Here is a 20,104-nt window from a genome sequence, read left to right as displayed (position 1 = left end):
AAGGTCCCCTTAACCACCGACACGTGGACAAGTGCTGGCGGGCAGGGGCCCTACATCTCCCTGCCATTGGGTAACCTAGTGGAGGCTGGGAACGAGTCTAACCCTGGGTCCGCTCGCCTGTTACCCACATCTTGGATTGCGGGTCCTACCTCGGCTATGGTTTCTCCGGCTTATTATGCCACCTCCTCCAAACACCCCCCTCCTCCTCCTCCACCTCTAAATTACCATCTGTAAGCACGTTGCGTTCAGTCAGTAGCTCGAGACGCTGCAGCAATGCCATTGGGAAGGGTCAGCAGGTTGTGCTGAAACTCCTGAGCTTAGGTGACAAGAGACCCACCGCCCAAGAGTTGTTACAGGGTTTAACGAAGCAGACAGATCTGTGGCTTCCACCGCTGAACCTCCAGCTGGGCAAGGTCGTGTGTGACAATGGTGGTGGCTCTGCAGCTTGCCAGACTAACACACAAGCAATGCCTGGCCCACGCTTTCAATCTGGTGGTTCAGCGCTTTCTTAAAAACTACCCCAATTTGTCTGAGCTGCTCAGCAAGGTGCGTCACATGTGTGCACATTTCAGAAAGTCCACCACAGATGCTGCCACCCTCAAGACACTACAACATTGCTTCCAGCGGCCAGTGCACCGACTGTTGTGCGACGTGCCCACGTGCTGGAAATTTAACATTGTCCATGTTGGCCAGGGTTTACAAGCAGTGTAGAGCCATTGTTGAATACCAGCTGCAACATGGCCGTCGTGGGCATGGATGTCTGACATCTGTCAGGTCTTAGGAAACTTTGGGGAGTCAATACAAATGGTGAGCAGCGATGCAGCCATTATCAGTGTAACCGTCCCGCAGCTTTGCCTGCTGAATAGATCACTGCTAAGCAATAAGGCCGATGCTTTGCATTTGGAACAGGAGACGGGGGATGAGAGTATGTCGCTTGATAGCCAGACCACCCTCATGTCTGTTTCTCAGCGGATATTGGAGGAGGATGAGGAAGAGGGGGAGGAGAAGAGACTGCTGCCCAAACTGCAGAGGTTACCCATGTTACTTCCTTCACATCTGTTCAGTGACTATGGGAGGAGGAGGAGACTGAGAGTCATCCTCCTAGTGAGGACAGTGATGTGTTGCGTGCCGGGATTCTGGCACACATGGCTGACTTCATGTTAAGCTGCCTTTCCCATGACCCTTGCATTAGACGTATTCTGGCCAACACTGATTACTGGGTGTTCACTCTTCTCGACCCATGGTATAAGGAGAACCTTTCCACTCTCATACCCGAAGAGGAAAGGGGTTCGAGACTGATGCTATACCACAGGACCCTGGCGGACAAACTGATGGTAAAGTTCCCATCTGCAAATGCCAGCAGTAGAGGATGCAGTTCAGTGGGCCAACTAGCACAGAAGATGCAGGCTACAGGCAGCATGTCCATCACAGGCAGGGGAACACTCTCCAAGGCTTTTGGCAGTTTTATGACACCCCAGCCAGACTGTGTCACCACTCCCCAGTCTAGGCTGAGTAGGAGGGAACACTGTAAGAAGATGGTGAGGGAGTACATAGCTGACCGTAACAATGTCCTTTGTGATTGCTCTGCTCCATACAACTATTGTTGGACACGTGGCACGAATTTGCGCTGTATGTCTTGGAGGTGCTGGCCTGCCCTGCCACTAGAATGTTATCAGATACAATGCTAAGTGCTGCTGGGGGGATTATCACTGATATGCGTACCCGCTTGTCAACTGACAGCGCCGACAGTTATTAAGATGAACAAAGCCTGGATTTCCCCAGAGTTCTCGTCTCCAATGGTGGAAAGCAACTTAACATAAAGATTCTTTAAGCTGGAACAGGAGAACCATGCACCCTCTATCACCCCCAAAAAGGGGAGAAGTAGCTTTATCTATCCTTCTCTGATCCTCCTCCTCCTAAACCAGAATGTCAGCACGCAAAACTGCCAATTTTTCAGCGGGCCAAAAGGCTCTGTAAAAACTTTAATTTTTTCGGAGGGCTGCCTCCAGGCTTTGTTAGCAAATTAAGCAAGTACGAGCTCTATGTTAAAAAAAAATTGTCAGGGCTTCACGGACACAAAAATTTCAGGGGTTCGCCTATACTCTTAGTAAACACATTTTTTAGGGGTTCGCCTATACTCTTGTGCACAAAAGTTTCAGGGGTTTGCCTATACTCTTGGTACACAAATGTTTTAGGGGTCCACATATACTCATGGTAAACAATTACCCTGCAAAACTTTCAGGTCCTTGCCTGCAATGTTGGTAAAAAAAAATTCTTAATTTTTTTATGAAGAAAACAACCCATTTTAAAAAGAAGCGAGAAAATATTGCACAAAAGTGCAAGAAAAGGTACACCAGCGCTACTTACAGGGATCTGTAAAGGCACAAAGAATCCACCCAGTAGTGATAACTGAAAAAAGGATTCTTTATTAGGACGCACGGGTCCTCCTAGTGCAACGCGTTTCGTCTGAACAGACTTTATCAAGCACAAAAATAGTAATGTATAATGCAAACAAAGGCATAGTATAAAATGCACACCAAGACATCACCTTATATACATGTGTATCAATAGGAACTAATGAAACATGAAAACGAAAGTACCTGCTCATGTTGCCAGCGTGGCGGCCGCCATGTTGGAGGGGGGGTCTAGGTCACGTGTCTACGTGACAGGTCACGTGGGTGAGCCGGGATGACGACACAAGCATCATCAGGAAGGGGGCGGGCTGATCGCATAACGCTGCCTATTGTGAGCTTAAACTCGAAATTTAAACTTTCCAAACTGGATATGCCGGAACCGAGGAGGCTTGAGTAAGTTGTGAGGTTATTATGAGCTCTCGCGAAATAGCGATGTGGCCGCTGGTTCCAGCGGAAATGACGTATGAGTCACATGCTGTGCGAAGGGGGGGGGGGGGGGGGGGCGGCCGCAGCGCTCCGTGGTGCAGAACGAGTGACAGAATCGTCACATGTTGTGGGCGGGCCTTAGAGACGCCGGTAGTACAAGTGTGGAAAGAGGAAATGCAAGTGCTGTTTGAATATTTCAAAAGGGAGAAAAGGGATTACATTACATAATGGAGAAGTCTTAAACATCAAACAATATTTATCATGCGAGACCAAATGTGTTATATACATGTTGGAATGCACATGCGGTCTGAGATATGTGGGGAGGACTATCAATCCACTCAGGGAGCGTATCAACAACCATAGAAGCAACATTAAAAAAGGCTACGGGAAACACAGCGTATCCAGACATTTTTCTACGCACCATAACAAAAAGATCGAGGACCTCACGGTCACACCATTAGAGTACATATATTCCAATTCTATTGACCGTTTGAGAGAGAAAGAGATGTATTACATTTTCAGAATAAACACTCTAGTACCCCACGGCCTTAATGAAGTACTTGAAAAGTTGTAACCTTGGAAATCTCATACCAGTTCTCAAAGTTCTAAAAGTGTATTTTTTACCTCTCATCTAGATATCCTTATCTCTATTTTTATGTTTTTCTCACGTTGGTCCCTGGTCCAATCCGTGCACGTAAGTGATGACTTCGTTATCAGCCTTTTTAGTGAGACCAATGGCAGTTCTATCCTTATTTCACCCTGTGGTTTATTCATACAATCATGTATATATATATTTTTCATCCATTTATGCATATCCACACCTTTTCTTTGTCTCCAATTTCAGGGATTGCAAGTTTTATATGCATCAATCTTATATTATATACTATTCCACTGTTGGAACCATGTGTATATATTTATATATATATATATATTAATATCATTATGGTACATTAGTTCATGCAAAGTCAGGTTCTACGGATGAATTTTAATTATTTTTATCATTATTATTTTTATTTGTATTATTGTCCGAATTATACTTATGTATATGATAATATATGGGGGCATACATACGTGTATAGAGCACCCATCGTGTACTAATTTTTTAACACATGTGACGCTTATACATTGGTGACTGAGCTGACTGGGCCTCAGCCCGGTCGCCATATTTATATTTATATTTGTATTTACCTATGTTACATATTTTTATCCCCTTTTATATGCAATTCACACATAACAGGACATCACCATGTTTTATTAATGTATCAGTACTGTATTTTTTCAATGTTTAGTTTTCCCACGTCGTATAAATTTCTAATTGGCTGTTTATTAGCCCTATAGCTCTTATCTTTAGCCCTATAGCTATTATTTGATGAGTTATAACTAAATCTAAGCTATCACTCATATGTTTATCAATTTTATTTATTTATATATTCCCCATTTATACATTTTACACCTTTATGGGACTATGGAAATGTAAATATATTAAGCACCGTTATAGGCATAGTTGTATTTAGTTACTATAATAGGGGGCTCGGGGCACCGGCGCCTTTAGGTCCCGCCCAGTACTTGTGACGTATCTGTCACTTTTCTCTACTACGGGACACCTCGTTCCAAGGGCTACATTCTAGCCGCGGACATGTGACCATTACGTCACCTGGCCACTCAACCACGCCCCCCCCCCCCCCCCCCTTGTACTACCGGCGTCTTCAAGACCCGCCCACAACATGTGACGATTCCGTCACTCGTTCTGCACCACGGAGCGCTGCGGCCCCGCCCCCCTTGTACTACCGGCGTCTCTAAGGCCCGCCCACAACATGTGACGATTCTGTCACTCGTTCTGCACCACGGAGCGCTGCGGCCGCCCCCCCCCCCCCCCCCCTTCGCACAGCATGTGACTCATACGTCATTTCCGCTGGAACCAGCGGCCACATCGCTATTTCGCGAGAGCTCATAATAACCTCACAACTTACTCAAGCCTCCTCGGTTCCGGCATATCCAGTTTGGAAAGTTTAAATTTCGAGTTTAAGCTCACAATAGGCAGCGTTATGCGATCAGCCCGCCCCCTTCCTGATGATGCTTGTGTCGTCATCCCGGCTCACCCACGTGACCTGTCACGTAGACACGTGACCTAGACCCCCCCTCCAACATGGCGGCCGCCACGCTGGCAACATGAGCAGGTACTTTCGTTTTCATGTTTCATTAGTTCCTATTGATACACATGTATATAAGGTGATGTCTTGGTGTGCATTTTATACTATGCCTTTGTTTGCATTATACATTACTATTTTTGTGCTTGATAAAGTCTGTTCAGACGAAACGCGTTGCACTAGGAGGACCCGTGCGTCCTAATAAAGAATCCTTTTTTCAGTTATCACTACTGGGTGGATTCTTTGTGCCTTTACAGATCCCTGTAAGTAGCGCTGGTGTACCTTTTCTTGCACTTTTGTGCAATATTTTCTCGCTCATCCATAGTGGGTACTATTTGCCAATAGCACCCACCATCATCATCAGCTCTCCGGACCTAGCCCCGCTGGATTGGCGCAACGAATTTCCACCACCCATCTATATATACACTGGAGTATATATATCATTTCTATAGGACTACTTGGATTTGGAGGTGATAGTGAGGCCATTGCCAGTCCTCACTTATCACCGGGTAAGTCATACACATTTACCGCTTGACCCACCTTTCTTATTTTACCTTATTGGTTTTTTCGGCTGAAGCGCCCTCCTAAATTTCCTCTATCTTCATTTTAAAAAGAAGTATTGGCTTCTGAATGCCCCCTATGGTGGTGTTTGTGGCTAATGAAATGCTGTGACGGAGGTGGCATGGGATGGCACTTACAATCATACATTAATTTGTCTGCAATTTGTCAGCTTTGAAGCACAATTTTAAAAGGGTCACACAACGTACAGAAATCTATCCCAGTGTGGTATCTATCTTTGCTGATTATCGTATGGCCACCAGGCTCTTGTCCACAATTTGGTTTAGTAGTGTGATCTGGGAGCCGAAGATGCATCCATGCATGCTGCCCCTGCTGTTTCCATCACTTTCTGATGTTTTCAGGTGATTTACATAACCTCCACTATGCGGAGCATGGGTCACCTTAAAAAATGCTCGAGTCTCCCATTGACTTCAATGGGGTTCATTACTCGAAAGAAGCTCTCAAGCGTTACGAAAAGTTTGACTCAAGTAACGAGCACCCAAGCATTTTGGTGCTTGCTCATCTCTAGTCATCAATAGTTCATTGTCCAGAGTCTGTTGCTCATAACCCTGACCGTTTAGCTGAGCGGAGGCTTCTGCTTTGACCTCTGTGTATTTGGAGCGGAAACCTCCACGCTGACCTCTGTGTAGTGGTTGGTGCTTGTAACTGCAGGCACGACTCCCATTGATTTCAATGAGAGCCGTGCCTGCAGTTGCAAGCGCAGGCCACTATATGGGAGGTCGGAGCGGAGACTTCCGCTCCAAATACAGTGGTCAGAGCAAAGGTCAACACAGAGACGTCCGCTATGACCTCTGTATTCCTGATGATAGATCATCAATAGTATTTCCCTGAAATTCCCCTTTAATGCAAACCCAAAAATGTACTATCTATTGACAATATAACTCATACTATTTTGAATAATGCATACTTTCTTTTCCCCCTCCCAGGGAACTCCTATCATTCCTGTGCTGCATTCTATACACAGAGACAAAGAATACTTTCAGAAACCCAATGAGTTTTATCCAGAACACTTTCTTGACTCGGAAGGAAATTTCAAAAAGATTGAGGCCTTCATACCCTTCTCAATAGGTAACATTCATAACTAATAACTGTACTGTAGGAGGGGACAATACATTTCTAAGCATACAGAGGCGAATCTTCCATAGAAGACTCATTTATAATATAGATAAAGTGTTTTTGTTCTAGAGAACTAAACACTTCCATGCATTTACAGCTTGTTTTAAATTGCAATGGCGTAGTGCTTAATTTGCCCTTTGGTTGCACTGCAGGGATATTGAATACTAAATTAAATTACAGCTGATTACTAGTTCAGCCAACAAAAAACATGTGATGAGCTACAGGTATTTTTCAGGTAACTGTTCTAACAAATAAATGATTCGCCAAAGTTGATTATTTCTTTAAAATGTTACTTAAGACTTCAAGCTCCATTTAAAATTCTTAAGTGGGATAGCTTTTCAAAATCGCCATCAGAGCTCAAAACTTTTACTAGCAAGAGTTGACAAACCTGGTCAAATGCGGAGATGCTCGAGTGTCAAACTTCTCTTCTGAATCTGAGTTTTAGAACCATGAGACATCAGGGATGTTATGTATATATGAGTACTGATTACATCCCTATATATATTCTTTTATACGGACTATTGGAAGTGGAAACTCTAGTGCAGAGTGTACCTGTACCATCTCTGTTCTTTCCCTTATTAAGTTTGGGAAGGAAAAAAAAGTGCTGGACATTCCATTGCTGGGATAGAAGTTGAAGAGCCAGGGTCAGAGTCAGGAGTTGTACAACCGATGCCAGCTAAACCATCACAAGGGCAGTTGAAAAATGCGGAAGCAACATCTGGGAATGAGGCCAAGATCAGTCAAGATTCAGGATCGGGGTCAGTTTCATGAGGAACCTGAGCCAAGTAAAGGAATGAACTACAATTTGAAAGCAAGGAAGCTTGATTCTCCGTTCAATTGGCCACAGACCTGGCTTCATTCGCAGGCACGGGTTGCCACCCTACCATTGGCCATGGAAAAGAGCGCTATGGTCGGATCCAGCAGGGCTGCAGCAGAAAACAGAAGCAGGTGAAGAAATATTCAGTTGTCTAGCAAATAGATATGGCTATCGGTCTGAGCTACTGACATTTGCTGGGGAACATTGTGGTAGCCAGTTGAGGTGAATAACATTTGACTTTCGAATTGGTGACCAGACCCAGATATAAAAACCTTCCCTCCAATTCCTGTCTTTTTAAAATAAATAAATTAAAGAAAAAGAGCCTATGAAGACCTTAAATGTCTTATAATGAAAACCCCTTTTTAAAATAAAGATGTGAGACAATTAGCTAGTCATGGGTCTGGCTTCTCACAACAGACATTTATCCGCTTTTACTGGCAGAAGTTGGTGGCCACTGTAGGTGACATTGTAAAGTCATATGGCAAAGTAATACATAAACACATCAGGTCAGACATAGCAATAGCGTCTTACAGGCATCTGTAGCGTCCGAGGGGGGCGATCCAATGAGGAAGAGACCACGGGAAAGCAATATAGATTTCACGGGTGGCTCTGTGATCTCTCCCGGCAATGGCGGCAAAGGTTCCGTACTCGGTAGTCGCACAGTGGCAAAATAGTTTTACAGTCTCTGAATATTAAGGGTGGTTTGTCACGTGTCAAATAACTGACACAAGTCCTGGTAGCTTTGATTTAATAAACTGGAAGTGCACAGTTTTACATGAGCTCAAATGTGTAGAATAACAAAACGCAAATGGTAGTCTTGCAGTAATTGGCAGAGTTAACCCTTTCCAGTCCAATGTCGGGCCTGCCCCGACGACATCATTTTCCTCCACAGCTCCGATGTCGGGGCAGGCCCGACACTGCAGTGCAGGAGTGGATCTGCACCCGATCGTCAGGCACATCGGGTGCAGATGCACTCCTTTACTGGTCGTCATCGAGGACCCCCGAGGAGAAGGCAGAAAGGGTTTTTAACCCTTTCTGCCCACTTCTTTATACATTACATAGCGCTCAATTAGCGCTATGCAATGCATAGATTCCGGCCGGCGATCATGTGACCGCCGGTGTTACCTGACCCCCGGCGGTCACATGAACGCCGAGCCGGGAGCCTGCACCGTGCAAGGACCTGCTTACCTGACCAGCGTCTTGTGCATTCTCCTTCTGTCTCCCGACCCGGCGATCATGTGACCGCCAGGTGTCACCTGACCCCAGCGGTCACATGATCGCCGAGCCGGGAGGCAGAAGGAGAATGCACAAGACGCCGGTCAGGTAAGCAGGTCCCTCCCTGCACCCTCCTGAACTCTGTCAGATCAGGAGGGTGCAGGGAAAATGTATTTTTTCTCACCTGTTCTCCCAGCTCCAATTTATTTGGAGCTGGGGAGAATGGGTGAGAAAAAATAAATGGATTGGAAAGGGTTAATGATTTTGCACTGAAATGACATGTTTTACAGTAGAATACAGCTGAACACAATTTAATGTTCAACGCTCTCCTCTCTTTGACTCAGTAGAACGCCCACAGTCCTAGTTATCTGCTGGGCTTACTGGAAGTTTTTAAGGCAGTTAGTAAAGTTGATATTAAGATGGGCCTCTTTACTTTCCCTGGCTTTGACTTCACTGGGTTTTGTGTAAGTCACTGTTTTAGTGGAATAGGTCTTATGTTTTCTTCGCCACACTGCTGTCGATTAGGGAGCTGGTGATTCCTGGCTTCCCAACTTGAAAATGTGTTATCGCTGCACACTCTGCAGAACTCCTTGTTGAGAATTTGTTTTGTTTATGAAGAAGACTATCTCAGATCTCATGTAGAAGCATGAGAAATACCAATCACACCAACCTGTTGCAGTATCAAATAATTTCTAATGTATTCAAAGTTGCATGTTGTTCATACATCATAAATGACATCACAGGTAAGTATATACCTTCAAAACTAATAAGAATACATGATGGGCTCTAACTAAAATGATTAACATAAGTTCATACCTTTTTAAGGTGTAACTAAAACAGACAGAGAAACCCTTACTTTCTCATTAGGATGGAATGCAAGGGAGGGGGTCTGGAGGACTATCTTATCTCTGTCCTACCCAGTAACATACATTCACTAGTGTGTGTGTGTATATAAAGGGTTACATTTAACCCCTTTGCTATTCATACTAGCAGGATGCTAGATAGTAGACTATAAAGATATAATAGCAAAAGCAATTAACTGATATATTGATCTACAATTTTTCTTAATACTCCTCCTATACGACGTCGTCCGATGACTCTTCTCTCCAATTGACTTATCTTCCTGTCTAACTCTTGCATTTTCTGTATACACCTCCCCCTAACCTCCTGTCTCAACCTGATATTTTTCCGCATTGGACTATTACACCATCCCCCTCTGCCAATCAGTGATAGTATGACAAGCAGCCTATCAGCAGCCAGCTGTTGCCAAGCAGTTAGCTTTAGCTTTGAGAAGAAAGGGGAAAATTGGGTTTTTCTGACGTAAACACCTATGTCTCCTAGGAGCCCATAGATAGGTGTTACAGGACAAATGATTTTGTGGCTACGCTGGAGGACCTTCCGGGCCACTATGACCCCTTTTAAAGGTGTTGTCCTAAAAAACAACTACTTTTTTCCACTTATGCACAGAACAGGTGATAAATATCTGATTGCTGGGAGCCCCATGAATCTCTAGCCTTGGAACTCCATTTCCCAGTTCAGTAAGGAGTTGGAATAGGGCAGTGGTATATCATGCATGTTGCCACTACATTCAAAGTATGTAGGACTGACTATGGCTAAATATAGCATTAATCTCCAAAAAGTTTGAATAGAGAGTCAGATGAAAAGACACAGATGAAAAGACACATGGTGACACCATTCAAACACCTAATCTTTGTGGTTGTGCACGGAAGGATAATGAGGGGCCTAGGATACTTGTTCTAATGATTAGCTGAGGTCCCAGCAATGAGGGTCCCAGTGATCAGACACTTATCTGCACTTTGGTGATATCTATTATGGAAAAAACCCTAATATAAATAAATTAAATAAATAAATATATAGACAAAAGCCCTCACTGACTCGCCACTAATTCTCCAACTTCCCAATGTCATAGAAACATGACATTTGGCAAAAGCATGGATTATGTCAAAAGTAGGAAAAGTAAAGTGGTCCCAACTCGATCATTCAATTTTAGCGCAAAAGAATTGGCATCCAAATTTTACGTACCTAATCTAATGCTCTCACTTCCCGATGTCATAAAAACTTGAAATTTGGCACGAGCATTGATTATGTCATATATAGGAAAAGTTGATGGGTCCTACCTCGATGATTCAATTCTAAGCACAAAAGAATTAGGGTCCCAATTTTACGTACGTAATCTAATTTTTCCCTGGCATCATTCTGACGGCATACCTGGAGGTTGCACCTTGACCTTGTAGGGACAGGAAGCAAGAGACTTCAAAAGGCTCCTCCCGCTTCCCATTCTCCAGTGCTTCCTGTCCCTACAGGGACATGCAAGAGGAGCTCCCTCTGGGGAGCCGCAGGATGACAGCTGGGGGGACGGTCCATAGGGCTGCTTCCCCCGCCCCCCTCACCTCTCTTCCAAGCAGGCTGACAGTAGGGGTTGATGGTTCACAGGGCTGCTTCCCTTCTCATCTCCCTTTGGGTGTCAGCGCGGTCCAGGAGCACGGTGGGCCACAGTTCTGACCGCTCGGGGTTCACCACCGCAGCGGTCGAAGCGGCAGACCAGAGGTCCTTGAGTCCCCTCCTTCCTCTTCCAGGGCGTTTTTGAGCCAAGAGAGCGGCGGGCCATAGGCTCAGATGCCTCTCTCCTCCAGGCATGCCGACACGACTGCGCGCGCCGTTGGGGGGCGGAGCCAATGACACAGTGACGTCAGGCGCCGCCGGCAGAGCCCGGAAGTGGCGGGAGATTTAAAAATGGAGACCCCCCCCCCCCGGCAAGCTTCCACTGACAGCACACCTTCAGAGAAGGATTAATCTGTCTATCAGGTTCTGTCTACGCTATCTGGCATTATGACTACAAAGGAATCAGAGATGGAAGCCCTGCAAACTGTAAGTGTGACTTCTTGCAGGGATAATATGCTCGGGGATTTAGCATTGTGTGTTTTTTTTCCCCTTATGTGCATGCATATAACTTTGCAGGAGAGGGAATCCACCCGGTCTAAACAGGACCTTAAGAAAAGACACAGGAAATGCGCCCCGTGTCTTAAAAAACTGGACGAGGCGTATAAAAAGCCGCTATGCCCTGATTGTACCTCCAAGATCCTTATGGATGAACACGCCGCATTTAGGGAAGATATTAGCTCCCTGGTTAGAGAGGAGGTCTGGGCATCGATTTCCAGTCTCCCCCCCCCCCCCCCCCCGCCCCCCCAGCTCAGCGGGAAAGAAGGGCCGCTAAAAGGTTTAGCCACATACCGCTAACGAGCTCAGAGTCTGAACAATCCCTGGGCGACCTGTCAGATGGTGAACTCTTTGACCGTCCCCCTGACGCCAAGGATGAGAATAAAAAATATTATTTCTCATCTGGGGACCTGGATAACCTGATCAAAGCAGTCAGGGATACTTTGAAGGTCGAGGATGTGGTTGAGCCAAGGTCCGTACAGGACGACATGTTCGGCGGGCTCAGACCAAGGAACCGCATCGTCTTTCCGGTTAATGATACCCTGAGAAAAGTGATCACGGATGAATGGGCCTGCGCAGACAAACACCTCTATTTATCCCGCAAGTATAAAGAGAGACTCCATTTTGCGGAGGAAGACGTGAGCATCTACGAGGATGTTCCCAAGGTGGACGCACAGGTGGCCAGAATGGCCAAAAAGACAGCCCTACCATTCGAGGACTCCTCTCATCTTAAAGACCCGATGGACAAAAGGGTAGAAGCCTTGATGAAACGGGCCTGGCAAACAACGGCCTATACGCTGGAGTCCAATATCGCAGCGACTTCTGTGGCAAGGTCAATGCTCCTCTGGTTAGGGGAACTCGACGACCAGATCAAACAGAAGGCCCCTAGAGATGCGTTACTGGAATGCATGCCTCTACTAAGGTCAGCAACAGGCTTCCTGGCAGATGCATCTGCCGAATCCATGAGGCTGGCGGCCAGAAGCGCCGCATTGTCTAACATGGCCAGGCGGGCGGTCTGGCTGAAAACGTGGAAGGCAGATAGGGCATCCAAAGGAAGACTGTGTAATATTCGTTTTCATGGTCAGCACATCTTTGGCGCGGACTTGGAGGAGATCCTTAAAAAGGATACCGACAAGACCCACAGTTTTCCGGACCAGGCGAGAACGGGATTTCCCCACAAACGTCAGCCATCCTTCAAGCCATATCGGGGCAAAGGAAAGACGGGGCGCTGGTCCTACCCCAAAGGAGGCAGGGGTAAGACAAAAACAACCCCTACCCCCATAGAGTACCAGGTGGGGGGCAGACTACTGAATTTTTCCTGGGAATGGCAGAAGATTACAGATAACCCGTGGGTCCTGCAGCTCATAGACCAGGGGTACAGAATAGAATTCTTCCCCTGGCCCCCTAATTTCTTCAGTCACCCCCACGCAATCCCCTGCCCTGCAGGTAATCTTTAAAAACGAAATTTCTAAGCTGCTACATATAGGGGTGGTAGTTCGGGTCCCCACAGTAGAGCAGGGCCTGGGATTCTACTCACCCCTATTTTTGATCAAAAAACCAAACGGCAGTTTCCGGATGATCCTTAATCTGAAGGGCCTGAACAAATTTATTACCTACAAAAGGTTTAAAATGGAAACAGTCAGGTCAGCAGAAACTCTGATCGAAAGAGGGGACTTTGAGTACCGTCGATCCAAAGGACGCGTACTACCACGTCCCAATCCTGCCAGAACATCACAAGTACCTGCAATTCGCCATCAGGATAGGAAGCCGTGTACGCCATTTTCAATTCCAGTGCCTACCTTTCGGCATTTCTACGGCACCCAGAATATTTTCTAAAATAGTGGTAGAGATGGTGGCGCATAAACATCATACCATACCTGGACGATTTCCTGGTAATTGCTTCCTCACCAAAGATCCTCAGAGGATACCAGCCGAGTCACCTCCCTGTTTCAGAGACTGGGGTGGATAGTTAACTTCCCTAAGTCTAGTCTTTTCCACGAGATGCGGAAAACCATCCTGGGGGTACAGATAGACTTGGTGTCGCAGACCTTGTCTTTGCCTGCACCCAGGCAGGAAAGCCTTAGACTGGCAGCACAGAAATGCGGCCAGAAGAAGGAAATAACGATTAGGGACTAGAGATGAGCGAGCACCAAAATGCTCGGGTGCTCGTTACTCGAGTCGAACTTTCAGTGATGCTCGAGAGTTCGTTTCGAGTAACGAACCCCATTGAAGTCAATGGGCGACTCGAGCATTTTTGTATATCGCCGATGCTCGCTAAGGTTTTCATTTGTGAAAGCTGGGTAATTCAAGAAAGTGATGAGAACGACACAGAAACGGATAGGGCAGGCGAGGGGCTACATGTTGGGCTGCATCTCAAGTTCCCAGGTCCCACTATCAAGCCACAATAGTGGCAAGAGTGAGAACCCCCCCCCCCCCCCCCGCACTGTCAGCATAAAGATCGTTCTCCTCTGCCATAGCTGTAACAGCTGTGGCAGAGAAGAACGATGTTAGCCCATTGATTTCAATTGAGCCGGCAATACAGCCGGCTACATTGAAAGCAATGGGCTGCCGGCGATCGTGGGATGAATTGTCGGGAAGGGCTTAAATATATAAGCCCTTCCCTGCAATTCATCCAGAAATGTGTAAAAATTAAAAAAAAAAAAATATATATATATATATATATATATATATATATATATATATATATATATATATATATATATATATATATATATACTCACCTGGTCGGAGTTCAGCGCGGCCGGCGGCAGTCCTCCTGAACTGCTCTGAACAGCTGTGAGTAGTATTCAGCAGCCGGGGATTTAAAATCCCCGCCTGCTGAATGGTCACAGCCTGACCAATCAGAGGCAGATCCCACTCACACACCCATTCATGAATTTATGAATGGGTGAGTGACTGCTGCCTCTCATTGGCTCAGCGGGACCAATCAGATGAGAGGCAGCAGTCACTCACCCATTCATGAATTCATGAATGGGTGTGTGAGTGAGATCTGCCTCTGATTGGTCAGGCTGTGACCAATTAGAGGCAGCTCATTCAGCAGGCGGGGATTTTAAATCTCCGGCTGCTGAATACTACTCACAGCTGTTCCGAGCAGTTCAGGAGGACTGCCGCCAGCCGCGCTGAACTCCGTCTGCCGGGACCAGGTGAGTATATATATAATATTTTTTTTTTTATTTTTTTTTTTTTTACACATTTCTGGATAAATTGCAGGGAAGGGCTTTTATATTTAAGCCCTTACCGACCATTCATCCCGCGCTCGCCGGCAGCCCATTGCTTTCAATGGAGCCGGCTGTATTGCCGGCTCCATTGAATTCAATGGTCAGTGCTCGTTTAATCGAGATGAGTACCGCGTGGTGCTCGTCTCAAGTAACGAGCATCCCGAGCACCCTAATACTCGAACGAGCATCAAGCTCGGACGAGTATGCTCGCTCATCTCTATTAGGGACACAATGAGGCTCCTGGGCCTCATGACCTCCTGTATCGGTATTATTCCTTGGGCCCAGGCGCACTAAAGAACGCTACAGAGAGCCATCCTGGGCAACTGGGACGGGGCAACAACCTCTCTGGACAGCAGAATGCCCATGTCATCATCTGTCACAGGGTCCCTCCGCTGGTGGCGGTCAACTGACAATCTAGAAGCAGAGTCCCCATGGGTGGCAGAGCCCTTCATCTCCGTAGTCACCGACGCAAGCCAGTCTGGCTGGGGAGCGCAAGTGGGGCAGCGCCTGCTCCAGGGCGAATGTGGTCCGACGTTGCATGCCCAGACCTCAAATTTCAGAGAACTTAGGGCCATCTGGGAGGTGCTTCACAGAGCTCAGGATATCCTAAAGAAAAGACATGTTAAGATCTTCTCTGATAATGTAACCGCTGTTTCACTTATTCGCCACCAGGGAGGCATCAGAAATTTTCACCTGCTGAAATTAACAGCCCGGTACAGTCTCTGACAGCGGTCCATCTCAAAGGGTCCCAGAACCTGACAGCCGACTTTCTCAGTCGAAGACTCCTAGACTCCGGGGAATGGTCTCTGAATCAAGAGGAATTTCGTCTTATTACAGAATCCTGGGGCAGTCCACAGGTGGACCTATTCGCGAGCAGCAAAAATTCAAAATGCCCCGCCTACTTTTCCCTAGATCCGAGGGACAGGGCCGAGGGGTTACTCTTTTTCCCTGAGTTGGGACTTCAGTCTGGCGTATGCCTCCACCCCCCCATACCCCTGATCCCGAGAGTTCGTCAGAAGGTCCAGCAAAGCCATATCACGCTAATCCTAATCGCCCCATATTGGGGAAAAAAGGGGCATGGTTTCCAGTACTCCTAAGACTCGCCATCATGGAGCCAATCCGCCTTCCACCCAGGACGGATCTCCTAGCGCAGGGCCCAGTTTTGTGCCCCAACTTAGAGAGACTGAACCTCGCAGTGTGGATATTGAGGAACAGACGCTACTAAGACAAGGTCTGTCCTCCACAGTTATCGCGACTCTACGCCAGTCTCGCAAACCTGTGACCTCAGCTATTTATAACAAAATCTGGAAAAAAATTCTCCTCCTGGAGGGGGCTGGAAGTCTCCAATCTTGACACTTCGGTGGCGGAGATTTTGGACTTCCTCCAGGAGGGTCTAGATAAAAACCTGAGACCAGGGACCCTGAAAGTACAGGTATCAGCGCTCTCTGCCATTATAGACCAACCCTTAGCGGATCATAGAGTGATCCGCAGGTTCATGAAAGCGGCAGAAAGAATGAGGCCAGTTAGCCGTAGTATGGTCCCCCCCCATGGGACCTAAACCTAGTTCTCCAAAATCTCTGCAAAGACCCCTTCGAGTCTATCGATCAGATACCAATTAGGTTGCCTCACCTTTAAAACCATGTTTCTGGTAGCTATCACAACAGCAAGGCGCGTAAGCAAGCTCCAGGCCCTATCTTGTAAAACACCTTACCTACTAGTCCAGGACGATAAGGTTATACTAAAAACAGACCCCTTTTTTCTTCCGAAGGTAGCCTCAAAATTCCACAGACAGCAAGAAATTATTCTCCCATCTTTCTGTCAAAATCCCAAGAATGATAGGGAAAGAGATTACCATAGCCTGGATGTAAGGAGGGCCATTCTATGCTACTTTAGAGCAGACGTCATCCTTTAGGAAGGCTGACTGTCTTTTTGTTCAATTTCAGGGCCCGGGCAGAGGAAGAGCGGCTTCTAGGAGGTCCATTAGCCGCTGGATAAAATCCACCATCCAGCAGGCCGACTCTTCCTGCAACAGACCTATCCTGGAAGGACTCAAGGCCCATTCAACCAGGGCAGTATCCTGCTCCTGGGCAGAGAGGGCTATGGCGACACCGGACCAAATTTGCAAGGCAGCCACATGGTCCAACCTGCACACGTTGGCGAAACATTACAGGCTGAATACGGACCTCTACTCCGATCTCTCATTCGGGAGAAAGGTCTTGCTAGCAGTGGTCCCTCCCTAAAGAGATAATCTGGTATACTCCAGGTATGCCGTCAGGATGACGCCAGGGAAAAGGAGTGAATTTCTTACCAAACATTCCTTTTTTCTGAGTCATCCTGACGGCACGTATTTCCCTCCCAAATTCCCACGTTTATATTTATGTTTATGCGGGCACGAATCTGTAGCCCTGAAGCTCCTATGTCGGACATTCATTTTATACGGAAAATTTGTGCATATTATCCTTTGTTTAAGTCCGGGTAAGCTAACCTCTTCTTGCTTATGTTCAAATAGAACTAACCATGTTATTTTTGTTTCGGAGCAAATAAATATCTTCCTTGGTTAACCACGACATGTCCATGTAAGTAATTTAGAAGACACTGGAGAATGGGAGGCGGGAGGAGCCTTTTGAAGTCTCTTGCTTCCTGTCCCTACAAGGTATGATGTCAGGATGACTCGGAAAAAAGGAATTTTCGGTAAGAAATTCACTCCTATCTCACTTGAAATTTGGCACGAGCATTGATTGTCAAAAATAGAAAAAGCTAATGGGTCCCAACTCGATTATTCAATTCTAAGCGCCAAAGAATTAGCGTCCAAATTTTTCGTACGGAATCTAATTTTCTCACTTCCCAATGTCATAGAAACTTGAAATTTGGCACGAGCATTGATTATGTCATAAATAGGAAAAGTTAATGGGTCCCAACTCGATTATTCAATTGTAAGCGCCAAAGAATTAGCGTCCAAATTTTACGTACGGAATCTAATTTTCTCACTTCCCAATGTCATAGAAACTTGAAATTTGGCACGAGCATTGATTGTCATAAATAGGAAAAGCTAATGGGTCCCAACTCGATTATTCAATTCTAAGCGCAAAAGAATTGGCGTCCAAATTTTATGTACATAATCGAATTCTCTCACTTTGCAATGTTATTTTATATAAAGGAAATGTCGCATGGTTACCACCACGTTGTGTTTCCTGGGTAACGCAAAGAACCATGCAAAATAGGGAACATATTTTTTTCCGCGGAATCTCTAAAGTAACTCTGACTTCATAAGATTTTCCGTGTGAACACCAGATAAACACCAGTACCAAATTAACTCGGGAGAAGCAGGGTATATCAGCTAGTTGGATATAAAGCTGACTTTACAATAATTGGTGGACAGAAGTGTGGTACTTTTATGGAATGCTCAGTGTAAATTAGTACCCTCAAAACCGTAAGAGATCATATACACCATATAAGTATCCAAACAGTACTGACCAAGCAGCAAAACTTACAAGTAGTAAGAATATAAAAACTTCAGGCATGCTCTAAAAATGTACCTCTTCAGGGAGGCATGCCATATCCCCTAAACCAAACCCCTCTGTACTCCAGCTGATAACATGCTCCCTGACCTATTGACTGCAATCCCTGCTAGCCGCCATAAACCGCCCCTGTAGTCATACCGATTTCTGCCAGCACACGGCTGAACGTTTGACCATTGTTTGTGTATAGCATCCCACACTCTCCACCTCGCCATAACGTGCCCATCTCCAGCCCCTTTACTTTGTGTATCACCCCATTACTGGTAGTATGTAAGCTCGTTGGAGCAGGACCCTCACCCCTATTGTTTCCATCAACTGTTTACTACATGTAACCATGGTTCTGTAATTTTTGTACTTGTGTCTTTCTATATTTCCCTCATCTTTGTAAGCACTGCGGAATATGTTGGCGCTATACAAATAAAGATTATTATTAAATGCTACTCTATCTATTGACGTTGTTTTTTTTTCCATTGTTTATAGGTAGAAGAAGATGCACTGGTGAGTCCTTGGCTAAAATGGAGCTCTTCCTATTTTTTACATCACTTTTGCAACAGCTCACATTCAAGGCCCAATCCGCTGCTGAACTGGACCTTACCCCTGCATTGGGGTCTCTAAATTCTCCTAAACCTTTTGCAATCTGTGCCATACCCCGCAGCTAGGGCATAGGGGGTCCGATCTTTTGGGGAAAATGCTGTTCACTTTTAACTGCTCACAAGCAGATAAAGTAAAATGATTATATCACTTGTATAGACTGCTATGCGGAGAGCAGAGCACATGCTTAACCTGCTCTCTGTCCTATTGATTTACACGATGGGTGTAACAAGACCCACTGACTTCCAGTAGGTATAGATCTGAGGGGTGGACTTTCCATCTATCAGACATTCGACATATTCTACTGAGGTGTCATGGAGGTCTACTGTTGGGATACACTTTTAATATTAACCAATAAATTACTTCACTTTTCATATGTTTTGACTTTGTTAGGCATTGTGGATATAATTTGTTGGGTAAATGCTTAGCGCTCTTCCAGATGGCTGTATTACATTTTTCAGACCAAAAACACTGTTTCCCTGCATATTTATGCCTATCTGTAGTTTTTTTTACACACACAGGCTATTTATGTGCGTTAAAAAAAACCTCAAGGGCATTGTTTCCAGTGTAGATATGCAGGTTTCCTGTGTATTTACTAGATATTCACACAACCCCTTTGAATTCAATGGGCTTGCATGGTGCTTAAAACATGCCAAAATAGGAAATTTTGTATTTTTTTTTTTCATGCAACAAAAATCATGTGAAAGATACGCAGCTGAACGATTCTATTTAAAACCATGGAGCCCATTCACTGTGCATCATGTGCGTAAAAAATGCACACATAATAAGTTGCAAATATACAGGCGTGGGAATGAGCCCATGAAGTATATCCTCAGCAATCCACTTATAAAACCAACAGCTCTTTTTGTCTGCTACATCTGTATCCTACCAGCTGTGGCTCAATGCAACATTGATATACTATGTGTATGGTATTTGCATAGATTGCTGTTAATACACTTTGTTTTAGAATGGACATACTACATAAATCGCGTAGTACATCAGTGTCTGTTCTAATGCCTGGTACATCGGTACACAACTCACTGAGTGAATTCAAGTTTTCTGTTTGGTAAATCACCTGCAAGCT

At 45.6% G+C, this 20,104-nt stretch overlaps 1 protein-coding gene across 1 annotated transcript in view; it reads left to right on the top strand.

Moving 5' to 3' along the window:
* Positions 1-19,136, top strand: part of LOC136616830 (cytochrome P450 2C15-like) — a 28,333-nt gene extending 9,197 nt beyond the window's left edge. The window contains exons 6-7 of the mRNA XM_066594222.1: positions 6,493-6,634; positions 18,910-19,136. Of these exons, the coding sequence (XP_066450319.1) occupies positions 6,493-6,634; positions 18,910-19,088 (321 nt within the window). The 3' untranslated portion in view covers positions 19,089-19,136. The remainder of the gene's footprint in view (positions 1-6,492; positions 6,635-18,909) is intronic.
* Positions 19,137-20,104: the final 968 nt, after the last annotated feature.

The sequence above is a fragment of the Eleutherodactylus coqui genome, chromosome 1 (assembly GCF_035609145.1).
Source record: "Eleutherodactylus coqui strain aEleCoq1 chromosome 1, aEleCoq1.hap1, whole genome shotgun sequence".
In the NCBI taxonomy this organism is placed as follows: domain Eukaryota; kingdom Metazoa; phylum Chordata; class Amphibia; order Anura; family Eleutherodactylidae; genus Eleutherodactylus; species Eleutherodactylus coqui.
The sequence above is the reverse complement of the archived record's forward strand: the minus strand, read 5'-3'. Positions and strand labels throughout refer to the sequence as shown.